Source organism: Convolutriloba macropyga, chromosome 3, assembly GCF_964194025.1.
Source record: "Convolutriloba macropyga chromosome 3, txConMacr16.3, whole genome shotgun sequence".
Lineage (NCBI taxonomy): Eukaryota > Metazoa > Xenacoelomorpha > Acoela > Convolutidae > Convolutriloba > Convolutriloba macropyga.
In genome coordinates, this window is record NC_134470.1 from 83,433,234 (window position 1) to 83,447,170 (window position 13,937).

At 39.6% G+C, this 13,937-nt stretch overlaps 1 protein-coding gene across 2 annotated transcripts in view; it reads left to right on the top strand.

Annotated features, from left to right (window-relative positions):
• The first annotated feature begins 228 nt into the window (after positions 1-228).
• The window catches only part of LOC142337338 (uncharacterized), a 35,156-nt gene continuing 21,447 nt past the window's right edge, over positions 229-13,937 (top strand). The window contains exons 1-3 of one of the 2 annotated variants that reach the window (XM_075386555.1): positions 229-288; positions 787-1,405; positions 3,721-4,540. In XM_075386555.1, coding sequence (XP_075242670.1) covers positions 940-1,405; positions 3,721-4,540 — 1,286 coding nt within the window. In that variant the 5' untranslated portion in view covers positions 229-288; positions 787-939. Of the gene's footprint in view, positions 428-755; positions 1,406-3,720; positions 4,541-13,937 lie in introns of both variants that reach the window. The other variant, XM_075386554.1, reaches the window with a different exon arrangement.

Genomic DNA, 13,937 nt, shown 5'->3' on the forward strand with positions numbered 1-13,937 from the left:
TTCTTGCGTACTGATCTGAAATGTTTCTATTTTTGAAAGAAACGGTTTCAACTGATTGTATGTTTTATAGAGATATGAAAATCGAAGTATTGACTTCAAATTAAAGCTCCGTTAAAACTGCGTAATAAGTCCAATTTTGTGTCATATATTAAATGTTGAGCACTAGAAATATAACGTGCTTTCATATTCGTTCTGAACGTTCATATGCAGCAAATAGAGAAACTAAATGTGTACGCTACTTACAGATGTAGAATAAATCAAAACAGTTTGATAATGAACAACAATTTTGTAGTTTGATCTTTGCAATTTCACCTTAGCAACTTCTTTTGTTTTTGTTCAGCTAATCACAATCAACATGTGCAGAAAAAATAGTCTTTTTAAGCTGAACAGCACATAAACTGACCGAGGTTGAGGTGCCAGACCGAAAGTCGGTATGTCCAGACCGTCCCAGACAAAAAGTCCTCATGTCCAGACTTTCGTGCGTTCAAAATTGCCTATGTCCAGACTTTTGGGCTTTCAAAAGGAAAAATCGTGCGCTCCAAAACTGATAATTTGTGCGTTCAAGTCCAGACTATCGTGCGCTCAAAAGACCTTATGTCCAGACTTTCGTGCGTTCAAAATTGCATATCTCCAGACTATCGTGCGTTCATTATTTTTTCCAGACCGTGTAATTTTGAACGCACGACGCCACCTTGTGCGTTCATTTCGGTCTGGACATATCGACCTTCGGTCTGGCACCTCAACCTGGGGAACAGAGCGAGAATATTTTTCTGTTTTTTTTGTGAGAATCAAAGTTCTCAGAGATAGATTAGAAAATTTGATCCGGACTTTATGAAGTTGTGAAAGTTTGTTCTTTCATTCGTGTGTTGGCTGGACTTTGCTTAAAGTGAAATTCTGAACGTGTTGAAGAACGAAATTTGGAATTAAATTCGGTGCAGAATGGCAGGTGAAATGTACGAAAGAAAATTATTGGAATTGAAAGAAACCAGGTTGAACTATCTCATTTGGCGAAAACCAAAAATAAACAAATACAAAACTTGCGACAAATGTGAGAGAGAGTTACCTGAAGATGCTCGCTGGCTGCCCTGCCAGAAACATCTCATCTGCGGGCCCTATTCCAAAAGATCCTGTCACTCAATTCTGTTTCTGTACAGACCTGTCACGTGTCCTGTACCAACCTGCAGAGCAGTCGGGTATCCGAAAACTGCCTTCGATCTTCCACAGAGAAAAAAGTTTTTTAGGTCTCACAGTCTGCCTATTATGCCAACAGGTAAAACATCAATCAAGCTCATTAAAATCAGAAGAGAGAAAACAGAATGGGATGCCCGTAGACGATCATATTCCCCTGGTCCTTCATCAACATCAAGCACAGCGGAGAGTCTAACAAGAGAAAACTTACAGCCTCGTAAGTGAATTTTGATTTACTTTGTGCGGTCCTGGAAAAAATTTGAAGCCTTGATCAGTGCTTCACCAGTGAAATACACGTCTTGGATTGGGAAATTAGTACTGATCACATCGTATCTCAAATCTTAAGACTTGTTAACACATGTCAAGACTTGTTCATGACTTGTCAGGTCTCAGTCAAATCTTGGCCAAACTTGGTAAGTCTTGATTAGTGTGCAGTTAAGTAATGAAGAGTCTGGAGAAAAAAAGAATAATTAATGCATTTCAAAACTAACAAAATCTGACAAACCTTTGTACGAGAAATTTGCTAGTCTGACCAATCTATTTTTGAATTGAGCATATACCTTCAAATGGAACTTCAAATGTCCCATATATTCACCCCGAAAACACTTTTTTTTCAATGGACAGAAAAATGTGGCCAAAGCTGGTATCTTTGGACGATAACAGATTTTTTTTTCATTCTCCATCAAGCGAAACTCGTAGAATTGCTCGGGTCGCCTTGTGCTTTTTTTCACTTCAGAAATTTTTGAGGCAGGCCACCATCAACAACGACAGTGATCTAAACGAAAACAAACCAACAGTAAAAAGTGTGCTGAATACTTGGCCAAGTACAAACTTGCTTCAATGAAAAAAAAAGAATCTTTTACGTGTGTAATCTCCCAGTTTAATTGATGCATCCTATTTGCATTAACTGTGTGATCCCAGACTGAGGTGTGCGCTTGAAATCGTCCTGGCACAGACCGACCCAGACAAAAACTGCCCTGGTCCAGACCGTCCCAGACCGAAATGCTAAACGTACTGGGGAGTCACAAACAGAAAAGTTGCTTCAAAAAAATCTGAGGCGTGTCAACTCTCCTCTCAAGAATTCAACGCTAACTCTTGCCCTAAATTTTACAGATGGTGAAAAAACCTATTTTGGCAAACATAAGACTAAAAAATCCCTATAGCGTTCTTTTCAGTTAACAAAAGACTAACGAATCGTCTGCAAGGTGTGCTCCAAAAAAGAGATGAGGCTTGCACAATGTCTGTTTGCCCGGACTTGAATCTCAGAGCATTTCAGCGCTGAACCGGCACATTTGAAGTGTAAAAGTTTACTTCAGTTCGGAAACTTTGTATCTCCAGCATATTTTAAGTTTCTTTTTATGCAGTTCTTCTTCATTATGATTATATTAAGGTCATGGAGTTAGCCCATGCTAAACTTATCCTGTACAGTCTGAAAATTACTCATGCCCCTAAATTAAGTCTAAGCAGTGTAATGTCATAATTTGTAGCTTATAACTGGTAATTACAATAGTAGTATACACACTATTATATGGTGCCGTGAATATTAGCCGAAAGGAAAGTTAGCCGAATGGAATATTAGCCGAAAAGGAGATTTAAACCAATCAGATTTCAGAACGGTCGTGATATATTGTTCGGTTTTGTTAGAATCATACCATGTCCCATAGGCCGCTGAGGCATGGCCGTGGCCCGCGAGGGATGACCAAATGAGTTAATTTCATGTGTAAGCGAGTTAGATAATTGCGCGTCCCACTTATGTTTGCTTACCGCAATTATCTCATGCAATTAGTTCTTCTAATTTTCCTTCTTTTGACTTTTTCGGCTAATTTTCACGTCGGCTAATATTTTGGACACCCTATTATAGATAAGCTAATTTGTAGGCAATTACAACAAAACCACTTTAGCTGAGTGGTTAGGACTTGCTACGCAAATTAAAGTTACAAGTACCCACTTTTGAATTCGAATCGCATGTAAATCAAACCTTGTTGGCTGGAGTAAAGCTGAGCATATTTTTTTTTTCATGAAGTAAACTTTACTTCAAAATCAAGACTGGCCCGTGTAAATTGGGGCATGAGCAGAGTACTGGCCATCCTAAAGAACAGGATGTCTCTATACTGATTCAGCGCTGATTTACTCTGCCACCAACCTGCGGGTGTCGTAACTAAAGTTTCAAACGTTCTTGATGGTGAAAATAGTTGCTTGAGTTTGCTGAACGTTCCTTCGCCCTCTCGCTATTTGAAATAGAGTTTAAATTTCCAGTAAAATATCTTTTCCTTTCTCAAGTCACTACCACTGAAAAGAGACAAAAATCTCTCTGCCCTATATACACCTATTATTATTTTTGGATTCTTTTTCTGGGACTAAGAATACCTGGTTTATCAAAGCTCTCAAAATTGTTGTCATCATATTTTAAAAAAATGTTCTCCTTTATGTGTTTCGTTACAAATCAGAACGCTATACCGAAAAACGATCAAAGCACTAAACCGTTTGAGTGCGTACCATAAGTTATATCTCACATACGCTTTTTTGCTTCAGTATTTTCAACACGAACATCTGATGGTCCAGCGGAAACCAAAACAAACAATATTCAAAGAAATGGACGGAAGAAACTCCTCGTGATGGGCAGTGTAGCTGCTGGCAAAAGCTCCTTATGCAACGTTTTGAGTGGAGAAAGGCATAACTCCAATCTGTTTACAGTGTCCTCATCTCCACAGTCTGTAGCCAAAGACACACAGCTGTCAAATGTCTTTTTCAACAATGATCGGTTGAGGCCAGTGAGCATCATTGATACAGGAGGACTCAGTGCCAACATTGATGCTATTTCCAATAACAAAACCATTGCAAACATTCTTGTAAAATTGCAGTGCAAATGCGATTACGTAAACCTTTTCCTCATTATCATCAACGGAACTCATCTAACATTAGATGGCACTCAGATCCAAATGTTAAGAAAATTAGAAGAGATGTTTGGTGCCCAGATGTGGAAAAACGCTGTTGTGGTCTTCACAAAGGTTCCCATGGACGAGGCAAGACGGGAATTACGGAAAGAAAGCAATGGATTCGAGGACAACGAAATGGGCCAAAAATACATCAAACAAATTTTGAAAGAGTTACCAAGTGTTAAAAACAAGATGAGGTTTCTGTTTATTGACGCTTTGAGAGTTGAAAACAACAAGGAAGAGGAGTACTTTTTCCAAAGGTCCGTTGAACAGCTGTGGGCTATTTTAGATGCGACGCCACCTATCCAGACTGGGTTATTTTTGCCACATATCAAATCACTCCAAATGTCAAACAAACTCGTCGCGATCTCCATGATACATTATGAGAAGGAGTTTAACCAGGAAAAGAAAAAACGGTTTGTTCAGTTTTTTTTTGGTGCGGGGAAATTCAAACCTGTCCAAAATCTGTCTTGGTCTATTAGGCATTTAGAAAGTGACCTCCACTGAAAAAACTGTTGAGATATTCTTGGACAGAACTACTTTTTAACTGGTCTTGCGAAAAGTTGTACAAAAGATGTGATTGTGGAGTTTGATTTCTATATAGTGTACCTGAATAACCCGGGTCGAGGTGTCACCGCTAAAAATCGCTAAAAGATGTAAGATTTGCGGTGAATTTGAGAAAAAGTGTAAGGTTTGCGCTCAAGGCGATGATTGCGGCAAAAAAAATTTTAACGGTGAAATTTTTTTTTCACCGCATAAGCAGTGAAAGAAAATTTTTCAACGCAACCAGCAGAATGCGGTGAAACAAATTATTTCCCGCTACCATTAGAATGCGGTGAAAAAAAATTTTCACCGCTACCAGCAGAATGCGGTGAAAAAAAAATTTTCACCGCTAAAATTGCAAATCTTACAAATATTCATCGCTAGTTTCAATGCTTATCTTAATTTCGCAGGAAATATTATTTGAGTAAGTTACAAGTGGAGCAGTGGAATAAGGAGTTAGCGACGTGCGGTAGGTAAGTGGTTCAAACCTCAGTACGGCAGTTTCTGTTTTGTAAGAAGTCCTGTGAATGCGGTGAAAAAAAATTTTTCACCGCTAAATTCAAAGCGATTCTTACAAAAGTTCACCGCTTTCACCGCACTCAGCGCTAAAAGATGCGGGCCTCTGCTGTAAAAAAGTCTTTTTTCACCGCTATTCACCGCTAATCTTACATTATTTTTTGATAAAACCTCGACCCGGGAAGTCTATGGACCAATCACCCTGTTCCCACCCATACACAAACAAACGCTTTCTCAAACCATTCGAACACACAAGAAACAGGCAGAGCATATGTTTGAATCAGTCAAAGTGTCTTGGCCTTTATGATACTACATTTCGGCTAATAGCTGCTCAATCTTGCGAAGACAAAAACTTGCATTTTTCTCTTTTCCTGAAGTGAGCAAAAACCTTTAATAAATTTTGTTTGTAATAAAAGCTCAGCTTTTCTTACAGTGGATAAGAACTTCGACGACTTCTGTAAAAAAACAACCTGGGAATTGGTATTGTTTTGGTGCCACTTCAAATCATAAGCAAGAACCATCAGACACAAGAATTAATTTTTAAAACTGCACCAACTTGGAATTGGTCAAAACGCGATAATACTCAAAACCAAAAGTTTTTACAAGTTGGGGCTCCAATGTTGTCCTCCCCAATTTTTGGAGGGGAAACCCTGAGCAATCAAATGTTATATCAGTTGGTTATAGTACAATCGCTTTTTAATCAGACGTACAAGTGTAGCTGTTATCTCTTTTCGGTGGAAAAGTTTTGTTTGTATACTGTCAATTTATAGTTAAAATACTTTATATGTAATTTGCGTGAACCCTTAATTATTTGCGTAAGATCAAACGTCCTATATTCAAGGCATCAAGTGCTACGTAATAACCATCCGTGCTCTAGCAATTAAAATAAATTACGCATTTACTTGGTATTTACAGTGTATATTGGCTGACCTAAAGTACTTTACTTGATAAAATAATCAGCAGCGAGTTATAATGATCCTATAAATGATATTTTTTTAGTTTACTGTTAACTGTTTAATTGGACAGTGAAATTGTATCAAATTTAGAGCATAAAAGTTATGGTACCGAGATCATCTGATTTTCAAATTGTCTGTAAATTGGTTCTTGATCAATCTTCGCCTTTGCCAAGCTTAAGTTTTGCCTGATAGTAAAATTGATTAGGTTTTCGAAATTAGTTGAGTTTTCTTATAAGAAGTTAGCAACATTTCTAACAGAAATCTTCAGTACCAGGATGGATAAAATATTCATTTAGGATATTCTTAACTACAATCAAACCAAGTTAATTATGTAGTTACAGTCCATTAATACGACTAAGTGACTTAATGTTTCGGCGAGGTTATTAGTCAATTGAAGTGAGTGACGAAGCAAGCGGGCGTAGAAATCGAGAACCCCGGTGTGATAATTCGGTTGCGCTAAGATTTTTGAGCGCCTGCCACATTTGATCCGTCAACCCAGATAACAAGACCGGTAAAGAATCTACAATTCCATTTTGGTGGATCAGAACGAAACTTTTGCAACGGCTGTAAATAGCCCCGATAGACAAGGAATACAAATGACTATGAGACGTCAGGCCAATTTAAGAGAATAGAAACTGAGCAAGCCTAATTGCTCAGAGCATTTGATAGACATCTTGCTGATGTGGAAAGTCACTTGGCCTAGAACAAAACAGTGGCTGCGATGTATCTAAAACAAAGAGCTAATCGATGTATTTTTCAAAATGACAATGCATTCGAGAAAGCAGAAAATAATAGAGGCAACACCTGAAGCCAAACTATTGAGAAATTTGAAACCGAACTGAAAGAAAGTTGGGCGAAAAGAAAAAGAAACTCAAATGGTTGATTGAGCAAATACAAAAACTCGCTGAAATTGAACAATGTCGCAACGCTGTTGTTAACCATCAAAAAGATACAATGCGCCTGAATCAGACAAGATTGTGAAATAATTCATACGATGGCGTCAGTTTCAAAAACTAAACTTCGAAGCAGATAGTGTAAGTGACTCTTTGAAGCAAACCTTGTGTGTCAAAATGAAACATCTCATAAAGAAACAAGGTGATAGACACACTTGGATTGTTCAAACTGTACTACAATATTGAAGTTGAAGAATTCACAACTTTTCGTAACGACAATAGTTGCTATCAGTTTCGTCAACCTCTGCAGGTGAAAAGGATCAAAACGTTTGTTGAGACGGGGAAAGGAGTGAAAGGATTTTTCGAAGAGAACGCTAAGTTATCTTCTAGGCTTTCTTATAAACATCGAAAGAGAGAAAAACCCGGTATTGCCAACTCACGCATGAAATTTGAACTGAAAAAAAAGAAGGCTTAGAAATGTTGGATCAAGACGCGAGCTAAACTGAGCGGCAGGCGGGGCAGATTCAGTGGCCCAACAGTCTGACCCCAGCCAATCGCTTTCTCCAAATGCTGTGATCGCCCTCCTAGGAATGTCACACAGGAAAGAATTGAAAAACGTTTCTGCGCCTACCTGAAAACTACCCCCTGTTCCAACCAGGTGAAGAGCATTTCTCAATGCATCTGCTTGACTAGTGTTTTCTCAGGAAACGAACAGCGACGAACTTCAGCATTACAAAACAGATAGTGAAGTGTGAGTCCCAAGCAGAACTCTCGCAACAGATCGACGGAGAGTCAAAATCAAACAACGGCTTGTCTAACTACTCCACAGGTAAATTACCAACCGAGTGAGGATTCATTTTAGGCATGAAATTTGCAGTAATTTGACATTTACTTTGCAAGTATTGGCTTAGATTACTTACTTGATTAACGAATCAGACAGGAGTAGCAATGATGTTAAGAATGATATTTACCTAAATATATACTTGATTAGATTCGAATAGTGAAACCATATTGTATTTAGTACCATTAGAAACTCTGTTACCAAGAGCTGTTGGCTCTCAGAATAGACTAAAACCTGATTCGTCATCACCTTCATTCTTTTTTTTCTAAGTTTTGCTAGATCATAAGATATTCAGAGCTTAAGTTAGATGAGCTGTCTTATAAGAAGTTGCAGATTATAACGAAATACTTTCTTAAACTCAATCAGCAAATTAAATTTAGAATCCTTTGGAACCAGCGAGAGACTAAATGTTTTGACGAGATCGTTAGTAAATTGCAACCCAATGAAGAACCAGGCCGGAGTGAAGCTCGAGGCCCGAGCTAGATATTTCGGATCCGCAGGTATTCTTTAGCAGACATTTGGTCGGCCTACCCGAACAGCAAAAACAATGGCACGAACAGCGACGAATCTTCAGTTCAATTAGGTGGACCAAAGCACAACCAAAAGGCTCCAGCAGACACTGGAAAACTATTGATTGGAGGACAAATGGTCAACTCAAGATGTTTAGGGAAGAGCAAGCAGATCTAATGGAGTTATTCTCCAGTAACGACAGCGAGATGGAAGGCTACCTGACACAAAACAATACAATGACAGCCAAAAGTGCCTTTCGATGCTTCTTCGAGTCGTAAGACAACTTAGATCACAACAGACAGCAGTAGGGGTTACGATTAAAACCATTTTTTTTCGAAAATTTCGACAAAAGCATCAATCGTCGGTTAGAAGAAAGAGTAAAGTTTTGAGATGGAAAAATGGCAAAGTGCCATTTATCCGGGACATTTAACGTTGTCACACAGGCGTCGCCGACTGTCGGAAATACACATTGCGTATATTCAAAACAAATGGAAGCTCCAATTTTGAATGAACTGTCAGTGTTGGAGAAGAAGTTGAAGGGAGAAAGCTTAAGCGACTCAGATATTAAGACATTGTGGAAATTATTGGAAAAGCTAGAAGGAAAGCTAGAAAAATTTTGGGCGTATAGGATTTGTATAATAAAAACAGAAGGCTGCACCGAAAGTTTTGCGGACGTCAGTGATAGTAGGAGTTACTATCGAGGCCCGATCAAACTATACGGCCACAGCAAGATTTTTGGAAACCAAACATCCCTAGTAGTGGCATCCACATCGACTAGCAAAAACGATCCAAATCAGACGGTGATAGAAAACAATAAAGACGCTTCAAAACCAAATGTACAAATTTTTGAGGTTTCTTCACAGATGTCTGCAACCAACAGGATTAGAAAAGAACTCAGTGTTGCCCAATCCCATTCGTGATGTGTGACTCCAGACAATGTGAAGATGAATTTGGAAATTGGAAACTTGGTGGCCAAACAGGAAGCAGAACAAAAGCTGAGAGACCGGCAAATTCAAACAGAAACCGAACATGGAGAAATGAATTTCCGTGAGCCCTTGAAAATGAAAGAAAGAAAGCAAAAACCGTCGAAGAACGAGGAACTTCCAAAACATAAGCTTATCAAAGGAAGCTCAACAGCATCTGGATCAGTGGCAAATGAGATAAAAAAAATGTTGGATCAAGAAGAACAACAATAGAAAAAGAACAACAGAGTGAGCCAAATTGGTGGTTCGATGGTCTGTCCCTAGCTTGCAACTATCTCTATACTGAGTTCTCGACCCTCCGTTGAATGTCACACAAGCCAGAGGCGACAAAAATTTCAGCGCCTATCCGAAAACTACCCCATTGCTTGAACCGGTTGTAGAAATCTTTTCAGCACAAAGTAGAAATAGGCGCACAGTGAGCCAAACACAACCCATCTAATTTAGCATCCAGTACAGAGAGGTTATGACAGTGGCTCGCTGAAACTAAAACAAACTAAGTTTTCAGGAGATCCTCTAGAGCAGCCAGCGTGGTCGCGTTTTTTTGATGTTGTTCATCAAAAAACTAAATTAACGAAACTGAAGAGATTCAATACTTGTAGACAGTCTCACGGGTTAGGCAAAAGCAGCAATATAGGGAATGGAATTCAGCTCACAATCATAATATCATGCTTGGGATACAATCCGTGAGAATTATGTCGGATCAGATGTCATAGTCAACGCTCATTTCAAGAAAATACATACATATTCTCCAGTTTGGCTCGACATTTCTACGAGCGTCGTCAATTTTGCAAATGTGAGTATAAATGTCGTAAACACTCTCACTCAACTTGGATACACATTTGATCTAGTTCATCAACGATAAAGTTTTATCCGCAACTGAGAGAATAGTGGTTGTAGTATACGCAAGACCCTCGATTTTTGAAAGGCAACGTGGTCATCGTCAAAGAGTGGCATGTCTCCAAAGAGGTTTAAAATGAGAATTTGATAGCACTGGCAAACACGTCGTTTGAGAGCAATAATTTTCAAATCTGTGGTAAACCAAAGACGAGTACTTTTGCTTGACACGCTGAAGACTCAAGCAAACTAACGATTGTCCTTTGAAGGATGGACAACACCCTATTTTGATTTGTTGATGTGTTCAAATCACTGAAAGTAAACGAGGAACGAGATCATGTCCAGCAGTTCGGAATGAGTTTTTTTTTCAAACCAGGTCATATTTCGAAGGACTGCAGCAGCAGGACATGTACAGTACCAAATGTGAAAGGCGACACAACAGAACATTGCACAGCGACGTCTCGAAGAAGGAAACTAGAAAGAATGTATCAGATGCTTCAACGGTGGAAGCCAATAACATCAATCTTGGAGGACTTCCAAACATAGACTGAAGCCTAATTGAGCTTGCAACGTGTGCTTTGGAATCATCAATCTGATTTGTAGACAATTCATTTTTTCTGAACTTCAAACTAAGGGCCGCAAAAAGTCCCTATCAGTAACAGGGACCCCTGGCTCACAGGATTTCATAGACTGAAATAGGGCCGATAGCTGTTTAGGCCATGAAAAATCTGGACCACTGACAACTGCGCAATTCTATGTGCATGAGAAAGGAGTTGGGTGGTCAGATTATGGAAGTGCAAGAGTTGAAAGATCGCTACCCGCTTTTAAGGTTACCCAAATCAGTCCTTCAGTCGATACGAGGTTCCAGTGATTCTTGAACAAGATTGCTACGACATCCATCAGCCGTTCAATTTCGAGAAGTCGGAAGACAAAGTTTCACCTTAGGCAGAAGTCGGAAGACAAAGTTGCACCTTGGGCGGTGAAGTCAAAGGTTGGCTGGGCTCTAGGGTGTTCGCTGCCAGTGAATCAAGCATCAACTCTTCACACAACAGCAACATCGAATGCAGATAATGAATTAGCAAATCAGTTGAAAATCTTGGTGGGATATTGAGTCCTATTCCTCAAACTGCGATGTCACCGGCTATTAAAAAAAACAGGATAAAGGATCAATCCAGACCTTGGAGCAAACGATGCGATTCAACGGTGAAAGATACGAAAATGGACTTCTGTGACGAGAAAACGAAGTGAATTTGTCGAACAACTTCTACTCTGCATTGGGGCAACTCAGGTCTATCGAACTTCGCCTGCAAACAGACGCCTCTAGAAAGGCTGCCAGGAAACTATTGAGAGAGATGTCAACGATGAATGTGACGGAAAATTGATCAAACTATACTGAAGGAAACCCAATTAGAAATTCAATGGTATTTGCCACAATCCTGTAATTAACCAACATGAGTTTCAAAATGTCAGAAGAGTGTGCAACGCAGCAGCAATGTATCAGGGCGTAGCCCTCAAAGAAACACTTTTATTGGGACCAGACCTGCTGCAGAGTCTGATCTGAAAAATTTTTTGCATCCGGGAACTGCAAGTAGATTTATCAGCCGACATGGAATTAAAGTTTCTTCAAATCTCTGTCCCAAGCGATGACAACAGATGACTACAATTTTTCTGGCGAGAAAATTTAGAGAAGTTTTAGACAAAACATTTTTAGGGTAAAAATCTTGCCAACTTTTGCCATTTATGTTTTGCACCAATTGGCAGATAATGCAGCCAACAACGAAAGTCCCGTCAAAACGGTTTAGAAACCTCTAATGGACGGTTTCCTTAAATCATTATGAACCCCTCAAGAAGCAATTTAGACCTACTAAAAAGTCATAGAAATCTTCAGCAAAGGTTGATTCGAAAATTTTTGAACCTGAACCACAACCATCTTCAATCTTTAGACTAAACTGAAACATAGTTTTATAAGCTGTCGCAGTACAGAGCAAGAAGTTTGAGCAAGAACAATTCCGAGAATTGTCCTGTCGTTTGCCTCAGCAGTGATTGACCGGCTTGTGACATGTTCATCTTTTACTAATCGGATGCATTGTCTACTCAAGACTAATTGAGCAGCAATTGAGCAAAAATGGGACAAACAGTTGTCAATAGAGCACACAAAGCTGTTCATTGATTGATACTCCGAGTTGAGAGGGACAAGGACACTCTCAATTTTTGGGCATAATTTCCAATATTGAATTAAAAACTTGTAACTTCACATCTTTACAGATGCATCAAAAGAAGCAATGCGCAATGTGGTATATCTGCAAGATCAACCGACGTTTAAATGACTTATGTGAAAAGGAAACGTCCAGTAGCAGCCGTCGGACCCTCGGCAAAAGCGAATTTAGAACTCCAGCCCGCAGTTTACAGCGTTCGTCTCAGAAAGCAGATACTCTGCAAATATGATAAAGGAATAGATAAAATCTATCACTGGACCAAATCATCAACAGTACTGCAGTGGCTATAAGCAGTGCACAAGAGACAACAAGTGTTCGTTGCGGACCGAGCAGCGGAAGTGTTGGAGAACTCAACAATGGTTCAATGGAGACATGCCAAAATTGTCAAAAGCAACCCGACATAGCAACCCGATTATAGTCCATTGAAGGACTCTTGGAGTTCCTCTGGCTAAAAGGGTTCGAAGATAAGTGGCCCAAGCCGTGGTGTAAAAAGAACGAAGTCAAACCTGAGCAAGCTATCCGTGCTGTAGCGACAGCAGCACAAACTAAGCGAGCAGTAAGCTGGAACCACTACATCCGCTTCAATAGAATTAGAAACCTAATCGCCTACTGCATTAGGTTAAAGAAGAAGCAGAAAGGACCGCTCAAAAGCAGATGAAATCCATCTAGGAGAACAAATTTTGTTTTAAATTTCTCAAATTGAATGCCTCCCGAATGTTATAAATGCGATAACAAGCAGTGAAGAGAACTAGAAAGCGTTGAAAAGGGCCGAACTTTCATCCCTCATAGATGGAGCAAAGCGAGAGAAAGGTTGGCTGAAGCATTTGAACCTCCGAACCTTTAGTACAATGCCAAACACCCCATATTGTTAACAGCGATGCAGCCAGATATACAACCCCTGTTTGAGAAAGCACATCGCGACAAACTACCAGAGACGACAGAATTTGTGAGAAATAACCTCCATCAAGAATTCCTGATTGTCTGATTGATGAATTCCTAAAGAAAAATCAAATCAAGATTTATCAAAAGCAGACAGAGGAATGCCAAACCAATCCACCCACATATGACGGACCTATCCTGAGAATTAGCCGATGAACATGTTATCCTATTCAATCAAAGCGTAGTCAAAGCGTAGTCAAATTTTTGGATCCATCGTAGTGATGATCTTACGACGCAGATTGAAGAGATGTTGCTATCTCTTCACTTGTCTAAGGACAAGAGCAGTACACATCAAATTTGGACAACGAGTCATGTCTAGCGGCAGTCACCAGATCCATCGCAAGACATGGCTACCCATCTGCCATCATCAGCGACAACGGCAGAGACTCCGCTGAAGCAGCCAATGAGTTCAAGAAAATCCTGGCCGTAGTTTACGAGTACACACGACACGTTTTAAGTGCAAAGAGCTGGCCGACTTGTGCAAATTACTTTTTTCACCGAGCAATGAAAAAAAAGCAGTCAATGACGAAAGCGTCGTCAGAACGGTTCAAAGAAACTTCAATTTGGACGACTTCCTAAAGT